The sequence below is a fragment of the Oncorhynchus nerka genome, linkage group LG22 (assembly GCF_034236695.1).
Source record: "Oncorhynchus nerka isolate Pitt River linkage group LG22, Oner_Uvic_2.0, whole genome shotgun sequence".
NCBI classification, from domain to species: Eukaryota; Metazoa; Chordata; class Actinopteri; order Salmoniformes; family Salmonidae; genus Oncorhynchus; species Oncorhynchus nerka.
In genome coordinates, this window is record NC_088417.1 from 56,617,901 (window position 1) to 56,643,562 (window position 25,662).

At 41.0% G+C, this 25,662-nt stretch overlaps 1 protein-coding gene across 2 annotated transcripts in view; it reads left to right on the top strand.

Moving 5' to 3' along the window:
* Window positions 1-21,270, top strand: part of LOC115105398 (purinergic receptor P2X, ligand-gated ion channel, 1) — a 58,287-nt gene extending 37,017 nt beyond the window's left edge. Inside the window, exons 5-14 of one of the 2 annotated variants that reach the window (XM_029627392.2) lie at window positions 2,030-2,120; window positions 2,363-2,443; window positions 10,130-10,271; window positions 10,628-10,773; window positions 11,247-11,337; window positions 11,458-11,523; window positions 11,983-12,078; window positions 13,535-13,633; window positions 15,406-15,447; window positions 20,542-21,270. In XM_029627392.2, coding sequence (XP_029483252.1) covers window positions 2,030-2,120; window positions 2,363-2,443; window positions 10,130-10,271; window positions 10,628-10,773; window positions 11,247-11,337; window positions 11,458-11,523; window positions 11,983-12,078; window positions 13,535-13,633; window positions 15,406-15,438 — 845 coding nt within the window. In that variant the 3' untranslated portion in view covers window positions 15,439-15,447; window positions 20,542-21,270. The remainder of the gene's footprint in view (window positions 1-2,029; window positions 2,121-2,362; window positions 2,444-10,129; window positions 10,272-10,627; window positions 10,774-11,246; window positions 11,338-11,457; window positions 11,524-11,982; window positions 12,079-13,534; window positions 13,634-15,405; window positions 15,448-20,541) is intronic. The other variant, XM_029627393.2, reaches the window with a different exon arrangement.
* Window positions 21,271-25,662: the final 4,392 nt, after the last annotated feature.

Consider the following 25,662-nt stretch of genomic DNA (forward strand, 5'->3'; position numbering starts at 1 on the left):
GGGTGAATTTTGGCCCACTCCTCCTGACAGAGCTGGTGTAACTGAGTCAGGTTTGTAGGCCTCCTTGCTCGCACACGCTTTTTCAGTTCTGCCCACAAATGTTCTATATGATTGAGGTCAGAGCTTTGTGATGGCCACTCCAATACCTTGACCTTGTTGTCCTTAAGCCATTTTTCCACAACTTTGGAAGTATGCCTGGGGTCATTGTCCATTTGGAAGACCCATTTGCGACCAAGCTTTTACTTCCTGACTGATGTCTTGAGATGTTGCTTCAATATATCCACATAATCTCATGATGTCATCTATTTTGTGAAGTGCACCAGTCCCTCCTGCCGCAAAGCACCCCCACGACATGATGTTACCACCCCGGTGCTTCACGGTTAGGATGGTGTTCTTCGGCTTGCAAGCCTCCCCCTTTTTCTTCCAAACATAACAATGGTCATTATGGCCAAACAGTTCTATTTTGTTTCATCAGACCAGAGGACATATCTCCAAAAAGTACGATCTTTGTCCCCATGTGCATCTGCAAACCGTAGTCTGGCATTTCTATGGTGGTTTTGGAGCAGTGGCTTCTTCCTTGCTGAGTGATCTTTCAGGTTATCTCGATATCGGACTCGTTTTACTATGGATATAGATACTTTTGTTCCTGTTTCCTCCAGCATCTTCACAAGGTCCTTTGCAGTTGTTCTGGGATTGATTTGCACTTTTCGCACCAAAGTACGTTCATCTCTAGGAGACAGAACACGTCAACTTCCTGAGCGGTATGACAGCTGCTTGGTCAAATTATGTTTATACTTGCGTACTATTGTTTGTAAAGATGAACGTGGCATCTTCAGTTGTTTTGAAATTGCTCCCAAGGATGAATCATACTTGTGGAGGTCTACAATTTATTTCTGAGGTATTGGCTGATTTATTTTGATTTTCCCGTGATGTCAAGCAAAGAGGCACTGAATTTGAAGGTAGGCCTTGAAATACATCCACAGGTACACCTCCAATTGACTTAAATTATGTCAATTAGCCTGTCAGAAGCTTCTAAAGCCATGATATCATTTTCTGGAATTTTCCGAGCTGTTTAAAGGCACAGTCAACTTAGTGTATGTAAACTTCTGACCCATTGGAATTGTAATACAGTGAATTATAAGTGAAATAATCTGTCTGTAAATTGTTGGAAAAATTACTTGTGTCATGCACAAAGTAGATGTCCTAACCGACTTGCCAAAACTACAGTTTGTTAACAAGAAATTTGTGGAGTGGTTGAGAAATGAGTTTTAATGACTCCAACCTAAGTGTATGTAAACTTCTGACTACAACTGTACATATTCCCTCAATTACCTCGATTAACCGGTGCCCCCGCACATCGACTCTGTACAGGTACCCCCTATACATAGTCTCGCTATTGTTATTTTACTGCTGCTCTTTAATTACTTGTTCCTTTTATTTCTTCTTATTATTATTTTTTTAAACTGCATTGTTGGTTAGGGGCTTGTAAGTAAGCATTTAACCTGTTGTATTCGGGCACATGTGACTAATAACATTTGATTTGAACCATTAACTCGCAGACAAATGCAATCGACAAGTCATAAGCACAGTCAGACACATAGGCAGACAGATTGGCAGACACATGGGGAGTAGTAGGAGCCAATCTAATAAGCCTATACAGTAGAATTATGAACCGATATAACGTAGGAAGTTGAAAGGGTTGGCTATGTATTTTGTAACTGTCCCAATATGCCCATGGGTTATATCTAAGCCTTTTCAACCTCTCAGAACCACATCAGCTTCAATGTTTTTCATGCAGAAGGAAATGAAACTTTTCAGATCAGAGCGATAAAAGAGATATCTCCGCACTCTTTTTGCTCACTTAACAGTTTCCTTTGGTGTTCTGTAATGAGATACATTTTAGATCAGATTTTAAGTAGCGAAGCGATAGAAAAAGTGGACATACTTCATGTTGAAAAGCTATATCCCTCATGTGTCTTTTCTCCATGTCTATGTCTCGCTGCCCCCCTCCACCGCCCACCCCACCAAGGACATATGACAGGGAAGTGTGTGGGGAACACAACCAAGACGTGTGAGGTTGTAGCCTGGTGCCCTGTGGAAGATGACCACACAATCCCAGAGTATGTGGGATCACTGAAAATTATGTTAACACTTTACATAAAGCCTGCAGCTATAATAATGTATTACTTGTTATATGTACTGAATGTTACTTTGAACTGAACCAAGTGATTTGTAAGCTATTTTATGAAAGGAAAATGGTCTCATCCATTTTTTAAGATGAACTCTCTGTATGTCTATGTGTGTTTGATGTGTTAATGCTTTGTTTGTCTTCGTTTTCTATGTTCTACTGTTTTCCGTGCAGTCCCGCACTTTTGATGTCGGCAGAGAACTACACACTGTTCATCAAAAACTCTGTCACCTTTCCAGCATATGGTGTTAAGAGGTGAGTGACCCCTTTTTGATACACCCCTTTTTGAGTGACCCCTTTTTAATAAATATTGCTTGTTTGTAGGTGACCAAATACTTATTTTCCACCATAATTTGCAAATATATATTTTTTCCCTAATTTTGTCTGTCATAAAATTACAGGCCTCTCTCATCTTTAAGTGGGAGAACTTGCACAATTGGTGGCTGACTAAATACTTTTTTGCCCCACTGTATGTCACTCCCTTTGGTTCCTTCCCGAGGCGTTATTCTTTATGTTCCTGTGTCAGTTCTGTTAGTTGGTTGTGCTTCTTATTTTGTATTATGTTGTTTATTTATTAAAACACTCACTCCCTGAACTTGCTTCCTAACTCTCAGCGCACATCGTTACAACCATTTCCATCTTAAAAATGTCTGGATAAACAGATGGTTAAGGGGTCTTAGAAATACATCGAAACACAATGTTGATGTAAAGATTCCAGCTGTCATGCCCTGGCCATAGACAGGCTTTTATTCTCTATTTTGGTTAGGCCAGGGTGTGACTAGGGTGAGCATTCTAGTTTCTTTATTTCTGTGTTTTATATTTCTTTGTTTTTTGCCGAGTGTGGTTCCCAATCAGAGGCAGCTGTTTATCGTTGTCTCTGATTGGGGATCACATATAAGTTGTCATTCTCCTTTTGGTGTTTGTGGGATCTTGTTTTTTGTTGGCTCTGTGAAGCCTGCAGAACGTGACGTCCGTTATTCTTTTGTTGTTTTTGTTTGGTGTTCTGAGTAATTAAAGAATCATGAACACTTACCACGCTGCACCTTGGTCTCCTTCCGATGACTAACGTTACACCAGCCAACTAATAAAAACATTTAGTTTTGGAGACATTGATTGCCTTCTCTAAGTTTAAGAAATATTACCTTTTGCCTTGTAATTCCGTTACCGAAATCATAATAGTCACAAACCACAGTTGGGTCACCTGCTACTGTCCTCTCTTCCACTGGCATACTTTTCAGCTCAAAACTGTTTTCTTTCTCTTTCTTTTGTCTGATGGTCAAAGCAAGAGTGTTAAAGTGGCTAGTGATACATACATTACATAAATAGCTAGGTGGCTAGTATTACAGATTAACAACAAAACGTTTTAGACGTATTTATTCAATAGCCACGATCAAATGTATTTACAAGCATAGCACCTGCGAGTCCTGCACATCACCTGCAGCTAAAATCAAATCAAACGCCGTGTGTGTCACTCTACACTTTCTCTCCTCCGCCACGGATGATAATGGCCATGTCAAAAAAAACATACTAGCGTACTACATACAGTACCAGTCAAACGTTTGGACACATCTACTCATTCAAGGGGTTTTCTTTATTTTTATATTTTCTACATTGTAGAATAATAGTGAAGACATCAAAACTATGAAATAATACATTTGGAATCTTCAAAATAGCCACCCTTTGAATTGATGACAGCTTTGCACACTCCTGGCATTCTCTCAACGAGCTTCATGAGGAATGCTTTTCCAACAGTCTTGAAGCAGTTTCCACCTATGCTGAGCACTTGTTGGCTGCTGTTCCTTCACTCTGCGGTCCAACTCATCCCAGACTATCTCTATTGCGTTGAGGTCGGGTGATTGTAGAGGCCAGGTCATCTGATACAGCACTCCATCACTCCCCTTCTTGGTCAAATAGCCCTTACACAGCCTGGAGGTGTATTTTGGGTCATTGCCCTGTTGAAAAACAAATGATAGTCCCCCTAAGTGCAAACCAGATGGGATGGCATATCTCTGCAGTATGCTGTGGTAGCCATGCTGGTTAAGTGTGCCTTGAATTCTAAATAAATCACAGACAGTGTCACCAACAAAGCACCCCCACACCATCACACCTCCTCCTCCATGCTTCATGTTGGGATCTACACATGCAGAGATCATCCGCTTATCTACTCTCACAAAGACACGACGGTTAGAACCAAAAATCTCAAATTTGGACTCATTAGACCAAAGGACAGATTTCCACTGGTCTAATGTCCATTGCTCGTGTTTCTTGGCCCAAGCATGTCTCTTTTTATTATTGGTGGTTTCTTTGCAGCAATTCGACCACGGAGTCTCCTCTGAACAGTTCATGTTGAGCTTTGTCTGTTACTTGAACTCTGTGAAACATTTATTTGGGCTGCAATCTGAGGCTGGTAACTCTAATGATCTTATCTTCTGCAGCAGAGGTAACTCTGGGTCTTCCTTTCCTGTGACGGTCCTCATGAGAGCCAGATTCATCATAGCGATTGATGGTTTTTGCGGCTGCACTTGAAGAAACTTTCAAAGTTCTTGAAATGTTCCGCTTTGACTGACCTTCATGTCTTAAAGTAATGATGGACTGTCATTTCTCTTTGCTTATTTGTTCTTGACATAATATGGACTTGGTCTTTTACCAAATAGGGCTATCTTCTGTATACCACCCCTACCTTGTCACAACACAACTGATTGGCTCAAATGCATTAAGGAAAAAATCAATTCCACAAATGAACTTTTAGTCTGGACAACCTCTCCTTTTCGGTCTTTCTCACTCACTTTCAAGTTAATGTCATCTCACCCAGCTCTTACTGACACCTATCCATGAGCCCCCCCTATTTCCAGTTACTATATACAACATCCTCAACCACTGAGCACCAAACGGCACCAGACGTCCACGGACGTTGAAAAGTAGTTGAAATTTGGTCAGTCCACCCTGGCCTTGATGTTAATGTCCACAGACGAACTGGACTGGACCAAGTCTGAACCTCTCATAGATGTATGTTTCACAAGTTTGAATAGTACAATACAGTGAGTAGGCACAGTAGAGAACAGTACGATACAATACAGGAGTACAGTACAGTAAAGAAAAGTAGAGTATAGTACAATAGAGTACAGTCTATTGTACTCCCATGAAGTTGTAGAAACATCTCAAGGATGATCAATGGAAACAGGATGCAACTGAGCTCAATTTCAAGTCTCATAGCAAAGGGTCTGAATACTTGCATATAAGGTATTTATGTTTTTTATTTTTAATAAATGTGCAAACATTTCTAAAAACTGTTTTCGCTTTGTTATAATGGTCTATTGTGTGTAGATTGCGGAGAAAAAAATGTATATTTAATCCTTTTAGAATAAGGCTGCAACATAATAAAATGTGGAAAAAGTCAAGGGGTCTGAATACTTTCCCAAGGCTCTGTATATGTTTGATGTAATACATTTATACAACGGGTGGGTAAAAGTACAACAACAAAAAAATACATTATTCATATAATGATTTACATATACATTATTTTTTACCCCTTTTTCGTGATATCCAATTGGTAGTTAGTCTTGTCCGATTGCTGCAACTCACCTATGGACTCGGGAGAGGTGAAGGTTGAGAGCTATGCATCCTCGAAACATGACCCTGCCAAGCCGAACTGCTTCATGACACACAGCTCGCTTAACCTGGAAGCCAGCCGAACCAATATGTCGGAGGAAACACCATCCAGCTGGCAACGGAGGTCAGCTTGCAGGCGCCCGACCCACCACAAGGAGTCGCTAGAGCGAGATGGGACAAGGAAATCCAGGCCGGCCAAACGCTGGGCCAATTGTGCGCCGCCTTAAAAATGTTATTTTGATGAATTTATTCATACTATTTCATAGTCCCGACACAAATCTAGGTTTGCTACCCAAGCCGGCTGGTTGTTCGTTCTATCGGTTCGGTTGTCAGAGTCATGACCCAGTCGTTAAGTCTTTTTGTTCTGCATCTATGGACTCGACCCAGTCGTTCTATTACCATACTGGCAATGTTGTTATCCCTTGCTTGCTAGTTAGCCAACTATCGCTAACTTACAGTCACGTCTAACAGTGCAGTCAGAATAACAACAAAATAGCTGCATTTGCATTTGTTTAAGCTGTTTTCTAGTGACAATTTACAGCATTTTGATACATCCATAACAATGAGCTAATGATACGCGATTTCACCTAGCATAGAAAATGTGTTCTCTCGTCAGCACACATGTTCGGAGGAGCTAGCCAACAACACAGCTAGCACAATCACTTAAAACGGAAGCTGGAAAGACTGCAAACTAGTTGCACTTTGTTTTGTTTTACCTGTTTTCTATTGACATTTCTTTGTATATATCCATAAAAATTATGCTGGTTCATAATTTCGACTGGCTGAGAAAAGTTGCCTGCCTGTCTGTCTCATCCCAACTCCCACCCTTACATTTTCCCATTACTATGGGAAAGCTGGAGATCGAATTTCAATACTGAAACAATGTTGCAAATGTCAGAGAGACAGACAGTAAGATTTATACAAATCTCTGCTATTGAAAACCAATTGCTAGTTTAAAAGAAATGGAAGATAATGTCTAGATGCTTTTAGCAGTGGATATCAACTTTATAAATTGTCTGACTGGGCTGATGAGACAGTGGATTTCACAGTGAGATTGAAATGCCTATTACTCTGTTCCAAGTCATAGCTTTAACCAGTGGTAACTTGTGGAACAGACACTGTCTGGAATGCGTTTTAACAAATCAGTGTCAAGGATTAGAGCCACCCGTTGTATAAATGTATTACATCACACATACAGTGCCTTGCGAAAGTATTCGGCCCCCTTGAACTTTGCGACCTTTTGCCACATTTCAGGCTTCAAACAAAGATATAAAACTGTATTTTTTTGTGAAGAATCAACAACAAGTGGCACACAATCATGAAGTGGAACGACATTTATTGGATATTTCAAACTTTTTTAACAAATCAAAAACTGAAAAATTGGGCGTGCAAAATTATTCAGCCCCCTTAAGTTAATACTTTGTAGCGCCACCTTTTGCTGCGATTACAGCTGTAAGTCGCTTGGGGTATGTCTCTATCAGTTTTGCACATCGAGAGACTGAAATTTTTTCCCATTCCTCCTTGCAAAACAGCTCGAGCTCAGTGAGGTTGGATGGAGAGCATTTGTGAACAGCAGTTTTCAGTTCTTTCCACAGATTCTCGATTGGATTCAGGTCTGGACTTTGACTTGGCCATTCTAACACCTGGATATGTTTATTTTTGAACCATTCCATTGTAGATTTTGCTTTATGTTTTGGATCATTGTCTTGTTGGAAGACAAATCTCCGTCCCAGTCTCAGGTCTTTTGCAGACTCCATCAGGTTTTCTTCCAGAATGGTCCTGTATTTGGCTCCATCCATCTTCCCATCAATTTTAACCATCTTCCCTGTCCCTGCTGAAGAAAAGCAGGCCCAAACCATGATGCTGCCACCACCATGTTTGACAGTGGGGATGGTGTGTTCAGGGTGATGGGCTGTGTTGCTTTTACGCCAAACATAACGTTTTGCATTGTTGCCAAAAAGTTCAATTTTGGTTTCATCTGACCAGAGCACCTTCTTCCACATGTTTGGTGTGTCTCCCAGGTGGCTTGTGGCAAACTTTAAACGACACTTTTTATGGATATCTTTAAGAAATGGCTTTCTTCTTGCCACTCTTCCATAAAGGCCAGATTTGTGCAATATACGACTGATTGTTGTCCTATGGACAGAGTGTCCCACCTCAGCTGTAGATCTCTGCAGTTCATCCAGAGTGATCATGGGCCTCTTGGCTGCATCTCTGATCAGTCTTCTCCTTGTATGAGCTGAAAGTTTAGAGGGACGGCCAGGTCTTGGTAGGTCTTGATACTCCTTCCATTTCAATATTTTCGCTTGCACAGTGCTCCTTGGGATGTTTAAAGCTTGGGAAATCTTTTTGTAATCCAAATCCGGCTTTAAACTTCTTCACAACAGTATCTCGGACCTGCCTGGTGTGTTCCTTGTTCTTCATGATGCTCTCTGCGCTCTGAGACTATCACAGTGCAGGTGCATTTATACGGAGACTTGATTACACACAGGTGGATTGTATTTATCATCATTAGTCATTTAGGTCAACATTGGATCATTCAGAGATCCTCACTGAACTTCTGGAGAGAGTTTGCTGCACTGAAAGTAAAGGGGCTGAATCATTTTGCACGCCCAATTTTTCAGTTTTTGATTTGTTAAAAAAGTTTGAAATATCCAATAAATGTCGTTCCACTTCATGATTGTGTCCCACTTGTTGTTGATTCTTCACAAAAATACAGTTTTATATCTTTATGTTTGAAGCCTGAAATGTGGCAAAAGGTCGCAAAGTTCAAGGGGGCCGAATACTTTCGCAAGGCACTGTATACAGCGCCTTTGGAAAGTATTCAGACACCTTGACTTTTTCCACATTTTGTTACGTTGCAGCCTTATTCTAAAATGAATGATTTTCGCCCCCAGCAATCTACACACAATACCCCATAATGACAAAGCAAAAACAGGTTAAGAAACGTTTGCACATTTACTAAAAATAAACAAATAAAAATACCTGACATAAGTATTCAGACTCTTTGCTATGAGAATCGAAATTGAGCTCAGGTGCATCCTGTTTCCATTGATCATCCAGATGTTTCTACAACTTGATGGTAAATTTACCACCTGTGGTAAATTTAAATTGATTGAACATGATGTGGAAAGGCACACACCTGTCTATATAAAGTCCAACAGTTGATAGTGCACGTCAGAGCAAAAACCAAGCCATGAGGTCGAAGGAATTGTCCGTAGAGCTCCGAGACAGGATTGTGTCGGGGCACAGATCTGGGGAAGTGTACCAAAACATTTCTGCAGCATTGAAGGTCCCCAAGAACACAGTGGTCTCCACAATTCTTAAATGGAAGAACCACCAAGACTCTTCCTAAAGCTGGCCACCCAACCAAACTGAGCAATCGGAGGAGAAGAGCCTTGGTCAGGGAGGTGACCAAGAACGCGATGGCCACTCTGACAGAGCTCCAGAGATCCTCTGTGGAGATGACAGAACCTTCCAGAAGGACAATCATCTCTGCAGCACTCCACCAATCAGGCCTTTATGGTAGAGTGGCCAGACAAAGCTACTCCTCAGTAAAAGGTACATGACAGCCCACTTGGAGTTTGCCAAAAGGCACATAAAGGACTTTCAGACCATAAGAAACAAGATTCTCTGGTCTGATGAAACCAAGATTGAACTTTTTGGCCTGAATGCAAAGCGTCACATCTGGAGGAAACATGGCACCATCCCTACAGTGAAGCATGGTGGCGGCAGCATCATGCTGTGGGGATGTTTTTCAGAGGCAGGGACTGGGATACTAGTCAAGATCAAGGCAAAGATGAACGGAGCAAAGTACATAGAGATCCTTGATGAAAACCTCAGGACCTCAGACTGGGGCAAAGGTTCACCTTCCAACAGGACAACGACCCTAAGCACACAGCCAAGACAATGCAGGAATGGCTCCGGTTCAAGTCTCTGAATGTCCTTGAGTGGCCCAGCCAGAGCCCGCACTTGAACGCGATCTCTGGGAGAGACCTGAAAATAGCTGTGCAGAGATGCTTTTAATCAAATTTGATCAATTTTAGAATAAGGCTGTAACATAACAAAATGTGGAAAAAGTCAAGGGGCCGTAATACTTTCCAAATTCACTGTATTGTGTATATAATGCATTGAATAAGGATTGCGATGGCATGTGACAGCTAATCCATAAGTAGTGGTAGGAGTGATATAATTACCAGATCCATTCATGTTTAGGCAAGTAGTATCCCAAATGTGATATTGATTCAAATATCTATGTAGTTAAATAACCAGTACAGTAAGATATAAACTTGTCATCTTTTTAACAATGATCTCTTCGCATTCCCTTCCCAGGAGTAACCTTGTAGAAGGTATCAGCAATCAGTACATCAAGAGTTGTGTGTATGACCCGACAACGTCCCCACTGTGTCCCATTTTCAGACTGGGTGACTTGGTACAGCTGTCTGGCTTCAACTTCGCCACCATAGCCAAAGTGGTGAGCAATAATAATATACTATTTATGAGTGAAGCAGGTTTACAAGCACCTGTCAATCCATGGGTTGGCTGTGTGTTCGGTGTTGGTGATCATAGTGTTGGTGTTTATTGTTGAGTCATTGATCGATGGTGGTGTTATTGGTAACGAGGTATGCTCTGACGAAGGTCATTACCGAGGGAAAGATGAGTAAAAAAACACAGAAATTGCTTCTGATATAAGTGTCTGGAGACTCCTTTTTCACTTAGGTGTTATTGGTACCTCCATTGATTGTCAATGTTGATGGCATAGTATTGTGTTGTTTGGGGTTAGTTGTACCCTCATTGACTGGATGTATTGTACTGATTGTTATGTGACAGGGCGGGGCGATTGGTATCGTCATTGACTGGACCTGTAACCTGGACTATGACCAGTCAGAGTGTAAACCGGTCTACACCTTCCACGGTCTCTATGGAAACCCCAATGAGACTGACATGGCTAGAGCGTCTGTTGGATACAACTTCCGGTAAATAAAACATCTGCCATGTGTGTCCTGTGTGGTCTTGCGGTTAGTGCTGCAGACTCTGGTACAACTTTATCCCATATTCGGTGTGGGTTTGAATCTGACTCACTGCCTTTCTGACTCGCAATCTTGCCTGCATTTCCTGTCTCATCTTCACAGTCCTTGCTCAATAAATCAGAAAAACAAACATCTGCAACAACAGTGAAGTATTTATTGACCTTTCTGTTAAGGGCCCCTTTCTTATTGTAAATCGAAAAGCCTGTTCTGAATTTTGAATAAGTGAAAGAAAAACACTTAGAAAGGGGTCTTGTTAGCCATGTGACTAAGAAGAGTATGCTGTATACAACTGTATTCATTATACAGAGTACTCTTAGTTGCATGGCTTAGGTAATGTAAAAGGCAGACGAGAGAGAAATACAGATCTGATTATAGCACTAGCCTAGAGGCTGCTCAAATGTTTACATTTTGTGCTTTAGGTATGCAAAGCATTATATGGAGGACAAACAGGAAAAAAGAACACTTCTGAAAGTGTTTGGGATTCGATTTGACATCATTGTTCGTTCAGTGGTAAGTTCATGAAGTTCATGGTTGCGATCCTTGTAATGTTCCAGCCAGTGTTTCTGAATTCCTCCCTTGCAACGGTAGATGAAAACGATGAAGATTGTTAATCGTATTGTTATTTCCCAGGCCAGAAAATTTGATATCATCCCAACACTAACAGCTATAGGGTCTGGCGTTGGAATCTTTGGAGTGGTGAGTCTTGCATCCTATCTGGTATTTCAAAGCAGACAGAATCTCAAGTAGCCTACAGTATCTCTTAAACAGCTTGCATAGTGTAGACTAAACAAACAGCTTTAACTATTCAATCGTGTGACAGCGGTAGTTATGAACACAGTTAAATGTTCACTGAGTGTACAAAAGATTAGGAACGCCTTCCTATTATTGAGTTGTATCCCCTTTTGCCCTCAGAACAGCCTCAATTTGTCTTGCCCATTCACCCTCTGAACGCCACACATACACAATCCATGTCTCAATTGTCTCAAGGCTTGAAAAGGATTCTTTAACCTGTCTCCTCCCCCTCATCTACACTGATTGAAGTGGATTTAACAGGTGACATCAATAAGGGATCATAGCTTTCACCTTTATTCACCTGGTCAGTGTATATTATTTCTTTATGTTTATGATGGTAATAATCATGTTGTGTTTCCAAAGGCGACTGTAGTGTGCGATCTGATCCTTCTGTATCTACTACCAAAGAGGGAGTTCTACAACAACATGAAATTCAAGGTCACAGAAACAGTAGAGCAGGTGAGTTTGAGTTTCTAACTTTTTCGTAGCGTTGATCCTGTCATTCAGTTTAAACAAAGACATGGCAGCATAGAGGCATTCTATAAATAGTTGTACAGAAAACTAGGCAGACAGACCCTTAACAATACACAGTAATTTACCCAGCAGTTCATATGTGTTTTCTCTAAGAAATACATGGTGTAATTGTCTCCTTCTTTGGGGAAGGCTACTAGGTCCCACTTTATTTGCATAGTCCCAAAGAGATGATCTCTACATGCTCAAACTATCAGCAAACTATGGGATAATCTCAATTGGATTGGCTCGATTACCTGCATCCTTTCCTCATTGGAGAGAAAACATGGAAACAAATGCACGTGTATAAAATTAGGCTCTCCTTCTCCACTAGCGTGTCATCAGGCAAATAACAATTAAAGAGGAGAAATCATTCTTGAATTGTGGTGGGAAGATGCATGGCTTCCCGCGCTGCTGACAACTCTTTTTGTCTGCTCATACAAGAGTAATAAATGCCTTGTGCACTAATTTTGTGAAAACAAAACTATTCAGATTTATCAGGGTGTGCTGCAGCACCCTCGGCACCCCTACTTCCGCGGCTATGCATTGGTGTTATTTTTACTACTGGTGGCACAATTTTATCATAATGGTAAAGCATATTTAAAGTAATTTAGTTGCCATATTAGTTGATTTAGAATGGGAAGATTTAAATAAATACAAAACAAAAAAATGAAGTTCATTTTTCCCATGCCAAAATGCCACCGCAATTCAAGAACGACCAATGTGTATGTAATGAGTTGTGCTAGACATTCTATAGATAAACGATAAGTAGTGTATCGTTTTTAAATGTGGGCATGCTTTTTTCCTCCGAGAAAATAACAGCTGATTCAAAGTGGGTGCGGCGGCTTTCAAAACTATTCCGCTATATCGATCCCTCCGCATTGTAACAGCTTTTGGGAGATGCACAGCGATACTGGGCGGAGCTCGATTTGGCCTCCAAGCCTCCAGAGGCTCTGTAATTGCGTCACGGAGCCTCCGGATCACATTGGCGTTCAGGGTTAGGGTTGAGTTGGGATATGGAAATGAATCTAAGGTTGGAGTTAGGATGAGTGGATAGTTACTTGAATCGTTTGTTGACAAGTGAACATCTATAAAGCATCTATTGGGGACTATTCAAACAACGTGTTTATTTCCATCCCAGTTTTAAGTAACAGCATGCATGTGGACAGATTCAAAGTCCTACTGCCATTCTGTAGTTAAAGTCTAAAGAAGCTGTCCCTAGATAGATATCCCTTCAGATGGTTACCAGGCAACATAGACAGATGATGTTCTGTTCTGACAGAAGTAGAGAAAATGGAGGGCAGATCTTAACCTGCTGTCCTCCTCTCTTGCTACTACTCCTACTCAGTTATTCTCTTTAAAGAGGCTAAATGAGACGGAAAGACCGTTGGTTTTTTATTTGCAGTGCGACAACCTGAGGCTGGGTATAAACACGTTCATCTATTACATCCCCGACGTCTATGCAGGACCACAAGTCTCAGCCAATATAATCCTACAACATAAAGTGAGTGCATGTAGTGAAAAGTAAAGTGTGCTTTGTCTTGGGGCAAGGTTGCTGGTGCATGCTGTGTTCTAACCCTGATTAATTGAGGGTTTTTGAGGGATTTTAGGTTATTTCATGATCTTTTCACTGTTTTAATTTCCATTCATTGTTATATTTTATGTTGTGTTTTGCCTAATATATGTGTAAGTACTGTATATGTATGCTGCCTTCTTGGCCAGGGTTTACTTGAAAAATAGACTTAAATCTCAATGTGACTTCTCTGGTTAAAAAAAAGCTTACAAAAAACCTGTTTAAAATGGAATATTATTTACTTTAATCTGTTCAGCATCAGTTCCTATGCTTCCTGGCTGATGTTTTGGTCACTTTTGAATGCTGGTGGTGCTTTCACTCCAGTGGTAGCATGAGACGGAGTCTACAACCCACACAAGTGGCTCAGGTAGTGCAGCTCATCCAGGATGGCACATCAATGCGAGCTGTGGCAAGAAGGTTTGCTGTGTCTGTCAGCGTAGTGTCCAGAGCATGGAGGCGCTACCAGGAGACAGGCCAGTACATCAGGAGACGTGGAGGAGGCCATAGGAGGGCAACAACCCAGCAGCAGGACCGCTATCTCCGCCTTTGTGCAAGTAGGAGCAGGAGGAGCACTGCCAGAGCCCTGCAAAATTACCTCAGGCAGGCCACAAATGTGCATGTGTCTGCTCAAACGGTCAGAAACAGACTCCATGAGGGTGGTATGAGGGCCCGACGTCCAAAGGTGGGGGTTGTGCTTACAGCCCAACACCGTGCAGGACGTTTGGCATTTGCCAGAGAACACCAAGATTGGCAAATTCGCCACTGGCGCCCTGTGCTCTTCACAGATGAAAGCAGGTTCACACTGAGCACATGTGACAGACGTGACAGTCTGGAGACGCCGTGGAGAACGTTCTGCTGCCTGCAACATCCTCCAGCATGACCGGTTTGGCGGTGGGTCAGTCATGGTGTGGGGTGGCATTTCTTTGGGGGGCCGCACAGCCCTCCATGTGCTCGCCAGAGGTAGCCTGACTGCCATTAGGTACCGAGATGAGATCCTCAGACCCCTTGTGAGACCATATGCTGGTGCGGTTGGCCCTGGGTTCCTCCTAATGCAAGACAATGCTAGACCTCATGTGGCTGGAGTGTGTCAGCAGTTCCTGCAAGAGGAAGGCATTGATGCTATGGACCGGCCCGCCCGTTCCCCAGACCTGAATCCAATTGAGCACATCTGGGACATAATGTCTCGCTCCATCCACCAACGCCACATTGCACCACAGACTGTCCAGGTGTTGGCGGATGCTTTAGTCCAGGTCTGGGAGGAGATCCCTCAGGAGACCATCCGCCACCTCATCAGGAGCATGCCCAGGCGTTGAAGGGAGGTCATACAGGCACATGGAGGCCACACACACTACTGAGCCTCATTTTTACTTGTTTTAAGGACATTACATCAACGTTGGATCAGCCTGTAGTGTGGTTTTCCACTTTAATTTTGAGTGTGACTCCAAATCCAGACCTCCATGGGTTGATAAATTTGATTTCCATTGATCATTTTGTGTGATTTTGTTGTCAGCAAATTCAACTATGTAAAGAAAAAAGTATTTAATAAGAATATTTCATTCATTCAGATCTAGGATGTGTTATTTTAGCAGTGTATATCTTATATGCTTTGTTTGGTTTCTCTTGAGAGTTTTAGGTTTAAAACAAGGGACACAGGAACTAGTCAGATACAAATGGATCCTTCTAAGTCTGAGTCTGTCTTTCAGGAACCTTTAGATGAGTTCTCGTCAGAAAAATAAGTATCCAAGGTAAGCACATTGTGTGTGTGTTTGTGTGTGTGTGTGCATGTGCGTGTGCATGCACATGCATGCGTGTTTGTGTGCACCATTTTGATCACCTTAAACTGTAAAAGTTTGTGGTTAAAGTGAGTGAAAGACCAACATATATTGTGCTATAGCATATAATTGACGTCTTCTTGGCCACACAGAAACATTCAGATGAGGTGCTAGTGCATCAATGACTTACTGCAATCAATCTGAGGATTGTGTTGACTGGTGTGGGTCCTCTGGTTTCTGTTGGAATACTTTAAAAAAATCCCTTCTCCTTTCCTCCCTTCCTTAAAGGAATAATCCACTCATTAGTCCACTATTGAAATCGTCCCAAAAATGTTTGCATGTCAGCAGTGAAGCTTTCAAGCTGTAGCACTTTTAAGATGCCACATCATCATGATGATACTTTTTGCACTATGTAATGCATTTTGCATGTGGTAGTGCTTTACTTTGCTTTTTGAAAGTAATTTATCTTGAAAACTGACATGCTAAACATTTTGGGACTGTATTAACAGTTCACTGGGCACAAACTGGTTGAATCAATGTTGTTTCAACATCATTTGTCAACATATTATGACGTGGAATGTACGTGGAAAATACATTGGATTGGGAAAAAGCAATCAACTATTGTTGCGTGGTGCCTAAGAACAGCCCTTAGCCGTGGTATATTGGCCATCTACTACACCCCTTTGGGTCTTATTGCTTAAATATAGCATTCGCAAAGTCATCAACAGCTATTGTTTCAATTTCCTCCAGAGTTCAACTAAAAATAGGCCTCGGGTTTAAAGCTCTGGTTGATTTCAAGTTGAATGATATATATATAGTGGATAGTTCCATCTGTGCCACTGAATTAGTCTGACTTTAATTCCAGTGTGTCTACAAATTCATATGTTGGATTCATGTCTACATCTCAACCAAAAATAAAAGTTAAAGAACAAGAGTAAGCCAGTGGCTCAGATCTCCTTTAAATGTCTTTGGGCTGTGTTGTCAACCAAACACAATTCAAAAGGCTTTTTTACAACCTAAAATGAGTAACACATCCACATCCATCATCAACCTCTCCCTGACCACCTTCCTCTGATCAAACCATGAATTGTCCCTCTCCATCTTTGAAGGATGCATGCATTCAAAGACCAACCTCTATTGGTTGGCCTAGCCAACTATAGCTAGGCTACTCATAATGATGTGTTGGTTGTTTGTTTGTTTTTTGCTTTTGAGGTGCTTTGAGATTGTTATGAAAATAAATTGAGTAAATAATAATTATATATATATTATATATATATACATATTATTAGTGGATTTGGATAGAACACTTTCTAAAACTGTTTGAATAATGTCTGTGAGTATAACAGAACTGATTTGGCAGGCGAAACCCCGAGCACAATCCATCCAGGGAATTATTTTTTGAGGTCAATCTGTTTTCCATTATTTTTCTATGGTAAGCCCATTTTAATAGGAATCTGGTTGCAGTTCCTATGGCTTCCACGAGATGTCAACAGTCTTTAGAAATTGGTTGATGTTTTTCTTTTGAGAAATGAAGAAGTAGCCCTGTTCTTTCCATGTGTCACTCCAGGTGGACTCTAGTCTTTTGGTGCGTGCGACCTGGAACGCGCTTCACTTTGTTTTCGTCCGGTATTGAACACAGTTTATCTCGTCTTAAATTTGATAATTTATTTACGTTTTACGATACCTAAGTTTGGATTAGGAACATTGTTCGAAATGTTTGGACCAAGTTTACATGTAACTTATTAGATACTTTGTCGTCATGTTGGGCGAGTTGGAACCGGTGTATTTTCTGAATCAAACGCACCAAATAAATTGACATTTGGGGGATATAAAGAAGGAATTTATCAAACAAAAGGACCATGTTTGTGATGTTTCTGGGACATTTTGGAGTGCCAACAGAAGAAGATCTTCAAAGGTAAGGCATGAATTATATCGTTATTTCTGAGTTTTGTGTCGCACATGGCTGGTTGAAATGTGACTTTCATGTGTTTGTATGCGGGGTGCTGTCCTCAGATAATCACATGGGCTGCTTTCGCCGTAAAGCCTTTTTGAAATCTGACACTGAGTCATGGTTAATAAGAAGTTAAGCTTTATTTGGATGTATTATACATGTATGTTTTCTGAATTTTTATTATGAGTATTTCTGTTTTAGAATTTGGCGCACTGCAATTTCACTGGATGTTGTCAAATCAATCCCGTTATCAGGATCTGAGCGGGAAGGGATCACTAAGAAGTTTTTAACCAACAGTGCACTTCAAGAAGAGTTCAGAAAATATTTACCAAATTAATTAAAGAAATAATAAAAATAATAATAAAAAGTAACACAATAACATAACAATAACGAGGCTAGTAAGGGGTAGTACGTTTTAAGTTCCTCGGCGTACACATCACGGACAAACTTAATTGGTCCACCCACACAGACAGCGTCGTGAAGAAGTCGCAGGAGGCTGAAGAAATTTGGCTAGTCACCAAAAGCACACAAACTTCTACAGATGCACAATCGAGAGCATCCTGTTGGGCTGTATCACCGCCTGGTAAGGCAACTGCTCCGCCCACAACCGTAAGGCTCTCCAGAGGGTAGTGAGATCTGCACAACGCATCACCGAGGGCAAACTACCTGCCCTGCAGGACACCTAGACCACTCGATGTCACAGGAAGGCCATAAAGATCATCAAGGACAACAACCACCTGAGCCACTGCCTGTTCACCCCGCTATCATCCAGAAGGCGAGGTCAGTACAGGTGCATCAAAGCAGGGACCGAGAGACTGAAAAACAGCCTCTATCAGACTGTTAAACATCCACCACTAACATTGAGTGGCTGCTGCCAAAACACAGACTCAACTCCAGCCACTTTAATAATGAAAATTGATAGAAATTGATGTTAAAATATATCACTAGCCACTTTAAACAATGCTACTTAATATAATGTTTACATACCCTACATTATTAATCCCATATGTATATGTATATACTGTACTCTATATCATCTACTGCATCTTTATGTAATACATGTATCACTAGCCACTTTAAACTATGCCACTTTGTTTACATTACATTTACATTACTCATCTCATATGTATACACTGTACTCTATACCATCTATTCCATCTTGCCTATGCCGTTCTGTACCATCACTCATTCATATCTTTATGTACATATTCTTTATCCCTTCACACTTGTGTGTATAAGGTAGTAGTTTTGGAATTGGTTGAGTGCGGTCTTAGTGCCTGCATCGGTTGGTCTGTGGTGGTAAATAGAAGGCTAAGAATAATATAGATGAGAACTCTGTTGGTAGATAGTGTGGTCTACAGCTTATCATAATGTACTCATCGCGCACCAGCTGTTATTGACAAAAAGACACACACACACCCCCACCCCTTGTCTTACCAGATGTAGCTTCTCTGTTCTGCCAGTGCATTGAAAATCCCCCCAGCTCTATATTATCCGTGTTGTCGTTCAGCCACAACTCTGTGAAACACAAGTTATTACAGTTCTTAATGTCCCGTTGGTAGGATAATCTTAATCGTAGGTCATCAATTTTATTTTCCAACGATTGCATGTTAGCAAGTAGAATTGATGGCATTGGGAGTTTAGTCGCTCGCCTACTGATTCTCAAAAGGCAGCCCGATCTGCATCCTCTTTTCTTCACGCAAATGACAGGAATCTGGGCCTGTTCCCAGGAGAGCAGTATATCTTTCTCGTCGGACTCGTTAAAGGAAAAAGCTTCTTCCAGTTCGTGGTGAGTAATCCCAGTTCTGATGTCCAGAAGTTATTTTCAGTCATAACTGATGGTAGCAGCAACATTATGTACAAAATAAGTACAAAAATAAGTTACAAACAATGCAAAAAACAAACAAAATAGCACAATTGGTTACGGGCATGTATAACGTCAGACATCCTCTTCGGCGCCATCTTAATTAACTACTGTCCACATTTTGAGGTTACTGTAACTATACATTTCTTATTATGTAATCACATCACATGAAGTGTGAATTTCCAAGATTCCATGCATAGGTTGTCATAGGTCTGTGGAGATCTTCACAATTGCTGTAATAATCTGTACAGAATTTTGAACAACATCAATCACTTGCTGTAATCTCAACTGCAAACAGGTAATTTGGTTTTGCTATTAGATGAAGCACAGTGATAACACATTAATTACAATCTGGTGATTAGAATTTGGTTGTGCTTTTAGATGGTTGAAAGCGTAGTTAAATTTCCAATATGTTATCACTAACTTTCGGCTGTCTTTTTGAGTGGGTGAATATAGGTTGCAATTAATCAACGTCTCAACCTAATATTACCCAATTAATGACTGTCACGACTTCCGCCGAAGTCGGTGCCTCTCTTTGTTCTTTCGGCGGTCGACGTCACCGGCTTTCTAGCCATCGCCGATCCACTTTTCATTTGTTCTGTATTTGTCTTTTCACACCTGGCTTCACTCAACTAATTACCTGTTTATTATTTAACCCTGATTGTTTATTTGTATTTTCAGTCTGTTATGGTGTGCTCGTGATGTTACTTTGTACATTGGACATTTTGAGTAAAAGTACGTTGATTACTCACATCTGCTGCCCTGCGCCTGACTCCCTACACCAGCTACACATAGACCTTTTTACTTCGACTTTGAAATTACGTGGTGTGTCCAGTGGGAGTGGACTAATTAAAAAAATATATATTTTTTTTGCTGGATTATTTCTCAACTACAGTAATCCCTGATCTGACATGACTGGATAGGTAGACGCTATGCATCAGAACCATTGCTTACAAACCTACCGTCAATACTTATGTCAAGGAAGGGAAGGGTGACGGAAGGATGCATTTTGGAAAGTATTCAAACATGGACCAGAAGAAACACATCAGTTAACCACATGAGAATGTTAAAGTATTTGTGGGGAGTCAATTCTTAGGACTTCAAAACATTTCACATCTGACACAGGTCTTTCCTTATGTGCACACTCTAATCTATGCCCCCTGTGACATAGGCCTATTGAACTGCCCAGTGGGCTAAATGGCCTGTTTTTTTAAAGTCCCATTTGGCCATGTTTTCTGTTCCTCTCCTACAGGAGTGATCCTAAAAAGGGCAGATTCATGACTCTTGGGCTCCAGACAGCAGAAACAGGTGGATCCGGCTCCAACTCTGCAGAACACAGACTCCAGGCTGTACTGCCATGCAAAGGACACTTGGACAGGAAAATACAGTCTCAAACAACATTCTTCTCTCTTCAGCTCAATTATTCAACTGCTAATTATTTATACCTTCAAATCTTGGCAACTGACCTCAAATGATGCTATCTGTTTTGGAGATAAACCGAGATAAATACAGGATATTATTCTTTCAGAGACAGAAGCAGCTGCGCTCCTTTGTTCGCCTCATAATAAGAATAAGAATACCCTAACCCTAAAAGCACTGTTCTCTCAACATTGCAGAATTAGCACTGAGTATTAGTTGAGTGTTGGTTCATTACCTCAAAGCTCCATGGTTTATAACACATTTTTAGCAGCCCTTCTACTTTATGGGAGAACCACCGATTTCCAACTTGATATGACCATTATAACACAGTGCCATAACATGTTTATAACACGGTTATTTATACTTTATGGTAGCACCACTCATTTCCAACCTCTTCCATCGGCACAGAGCCCTCAATGTTGTCTTCAAGAGACAACACTAGAAGGACTACTGGTGGGGTAATCCACTTTGAAAGACAAATAATTATGTATTTTAGGTTAAATCTTTCTCATTTACAGTTTGCGATTGCCATGTGAATTCAATAAACCATGTTCTGAGTTTAGGTTTTACTCTTGTATGCCCTTTTACAGGTGACTTACAAAATACAAAATTATTCAAAAATGATTAGAATATTTTTTTTCTTTTATTGTGTGCCTAGGTGTACAAAAAGCATGCAAAAATAGCTTCTGTATATATTTGGTACATATTTACATTGTAACAGCTGCATTCAGTACAGGTGGGCCATGCTTTTTTGTTTGTGGGACTTTACGAACCTTGACATTCAAGCCCCATTCATTCATACCTGCTTCTAACATGCATCTTTCATCCTGATCTTGTCCGTTATAAGTTCTGATGAAAATAATTTCACAATACATCTTTAAAATGCCTACACCTGACTAAAAATGTGGACACAATAATAATGTGGAAGAGATCAGGACACGACGCAGATTAGCACCAGGTATAAACAGGGCTTCAGAGAAATGCGAAACAGTGCAGACATCTATCAACACAGGAAACAGGACCTTTAACACAGAGACTGGACAATCCCATATGATACATAGCAGCGATGCTAAAACCATGACACTGTCCTAATCTTAACATTATGTACACTCTCACAGGCCTGTTTCATCTGTTGAAGACGATTCCCTCTTTACCCCTGGTTGAAGGAATTATAAAAGTGTCAATATCATCCAGCTCAACTCCCAAGACAATGTAATGTACCTGGAATAATAGACAGAAAGAAAGAGCACCTGAGTGCATTTAGAAACAGAACACAACACTGAAGTAATCTAATGACAACAACATTGCACTTCTGACACACACACATACCTGTACATACACATACATTACAAAGGTGAATACACCTTAGACACGGATAAAGATTCTTGCGAGTGCAGTGCTCCAGACAGACTTACAAAAAAACGGTGTTTCCCTTTAGCATCACCGTCAACATATAAAGTGCCATCTCATCAGAGGGGACTTGAACATGGCAGACAGCTGGTTCACAACAGGTGCCGTCTTTATTCCGATCCCAACAGCCCTTCAGTTAGGAGAAGTTAGTCACCGGTCAGTCTGTGGGTTAAGACAAACCCTTAAAAGCTCCATCAAAAAGCAACTACGTCCAGCGCAACACGAACATAGCGTTCACCCTAAAGGGAGCAGGGGAAAAAAGGAAAGGTAACAAAATAAAAGCCATAGCAGAAAACAAAGCAAGCTCTTCATATGGTTGATTGAAACTCTGCACTTGAAATTGCATGTACCGGTAATAGAAATTATTAAAAAATATATATATATTCACAAAAAGACGGAAGCACAATTAAATATGGCTGCCGTAAATAGGTGACACTGACGTGTAAAAGGCAACAGCAGGGCAATGAAGAAGAAAAAGACTGGGAAAAAGAGAAGATGGTATAAGTGAGTGAAAGAGAAAACACTCTCTGGCCCAGTTAACAGGGAATGCATAATAAAGCTTTTTTCTTCCACTACAATCCCTCTACCCCTCCTCTGACTGTAGCACCTAACAGGTGCACTGATATGTCCACCAGAGGGTTACGATGCATCCAAAATGGCACGCTAATCCCTATGTAGTGGCTATTCCCTATACAGTGGCTATTCCCTATAGTGGATATTCCCTATATAGTTGCTATTCCCTATATAGTGGCTATTCCCTATACAGTTGCTATTCCCTATATAATTGCTATTCCCTATATAATTGCTATTCCCTATATAGTGGCTATTCCCTATATAGTGGCTATTCCCTATATAGTGGCTGTTCCCTATACAGTGGCTATTCCCTATACAGTGGCTATTCCCTATACAGTGGCTATTCCCTATATAGTGGCTATTCCCTATATAGTGGCTATTCCCTATACAGTGGCTATTCCCTATACAGTGGCTATTCCCTATACAGTGGCTATTCCCTATAGTGGCTATTCCTATACAGTGGCTATTCCCTATATAGTGGCTATTCCCTATATAGTGGCTATTCCTATACAGTGGCTATTCCCTATACAGTGGCTATTCCTATATAGTGGCTATTCCCTATATAGTGGCTATTCCCTATATAGTGGCTATTCCCTATACAGTGGCTATTCCCTATATAGTGGCTATTCCCTATACAGTGGCTATTCCCTATACAGTGGCTATTCCTATATAGTGGCTATTCCCTATACAGTGGCTATTCCTATATAGTGGCTATTCCCTATACAGTGGCTATTCCTATACAGTGGCTATTCCCTATATACAGTGGCTATTCCCTATACAGTGGCTATTCCCTATACAGTGGCTATTCCCTATACAGTGGCTATTCCCTATATAGTGGCTATTCCTATATAATACAGTGGCTATTCCTATATAATTGCTATTCCCTATATAGTGGCTATTCCTATACAGTGGCTATTCCCTATACAGTGGCTATTCCTATATAGTGGCTATCCCTATACAGTGGCTATATAGTGGCTATTCCCTATACAGTGGCTATTCCTATACAGTGGCTATTCCTATATAGTGGCTATTCCCTATATAGTGGCTATTCCCTATACAGTGGCTATTCCCTATATAGTGGCTATTCCCTATACAGTGGCTATTCCCTATATAGTGGCTATTCCCTATATAGTGGCTATTCCCTATACAGTGGCTATTCCCTATATAGTGGCTATTCCCTATATAGTGGCTATTCCCTATATAGTGGCTATTCCCTATATAGTGGCTATTCCCTATACAGTGGCTATTCCCTATGGCTATTCCCTATACAGTGGCTATTCCTATACAGTGGCTATTCCCTATATAGTGGCTATTCCCTATACAGTGGCTATTCCCTATACAGTCGCTATTCCCTATATAATTGCTATTCCCTATATAATTGCTATTCCCTATATAGTGGCTATTCCCTATATAGTGGCTGTTCCCTATATAGCTATTCCCTATATAGTTGCTATTCCCTATATAGTGGCTATTCCCTATACAGTCGCTATTCCCTATATAATTGCTATTCCCTATATAATTGCTATTCCCTATATAGTGGCTATTCCCTATATAGTGGCTATTCCCTATACAGTGGCTATTCCCTATACAGTGGCTATTCCCTATATAGTGGCTATTCCCTATACAGTGGCTATTCCCTATACAGTGGCTATTCCTATATAGTGGCTATTCCTATACAGTGGCTATTCCTATATAGTTGCTATTCCCTATACAGTGGCTATTCCCTATACAGTGGCTATTCCCTATATAGTGGCTATTCCCTATATAGTGGATATTCCCTATATAGTGGCTATTCCCTATATAGTGGCTATTCCCTATATAGTGGCTATTCCCTATACAGTGGCTATTCCCTATACAGTGGCTATTCCCTATATAGTGGCTATTCCCTATACAGTGGCTATTCCCTATACAGTGGCTATTCCCTATATAGTGGCTATTCCCTATACAGTGGCTATTCCCTATATAGTGGCTATTCCCTATATAGTGGCTATTCCCTATATAGTGGCTATTCCCTATATCACAGCTGTCGACAATGTGCCATTCAAAGGTCATTTCCGAATGCGCCGACATCTGCAACGTTTACCATGAATGCAATCTCAGCATATATAGGAACATTGCCTTTAAAAGCTGAATTGTCAACACAGTGTGATAAGACTGAATCCTGGTCTTAGAGAGACAGACAGCAATATTACACATCTCCCAAACACACATCTACTGACATCAGGTCTTCCATACTGCCTATAAATACTGCATGACTAAGATGATATTATAGGAAACATGTTTTGAAGTTGCATAAATTGTGTCCATCATTTCTATGATTGTGCACACAATTAAATCACAGAGGCTCAATTCAGAAGTGGCATTGACCCTTGTATATGTATATGCTACCCTCTTATCGATCCTCAGAACCTAATTTCAATGGAGTGTTTTGCACAATAGAATTGCATCAAGTCGGAAGAGAGGGATGAATGGAAATCACTCTACTGGGCCATTCTCTGCCACATTGTGTGGTTGTGAATAGATAGTGGTTGTTGTTTGTGTTGTTCCTAATCACCATATTGTAATGGTCCCTGGAAGAGCTGTGGAACAGATCGCTGTGCTCTGACTGACAACACGCTTTCATATATAGTACAAAGTGCCTGAGCTGGCAGACAGAGAGGGAGGGAAACAGAGAGAGGTGAAGGGAGAGAGGGAGACAGAGAAGGAGAGAGTGGTGTGGAGGAAGGGAGAAGGAAAGAGAAAGGGGAAGAGAGGGAGAGGCAGATAGACAGGGAGACAGAGAAGGAGAGAGTGGTGTGGAGGAAGGGAGAAGGAAAGAGAAAGGGGAAGAGAGGGAGAGGCAGATAGACAGGGAGGGGGGGAGTGGTGTGGAGGAAGGGAGAAGGAAAGAGAAAGGGGAAGAGAGGGAGAGGCAGATAGACAGGGAGACAGAGAAGGAGAGAGTGGTGTGGAGGAAGGGAGAAGGAAAGAG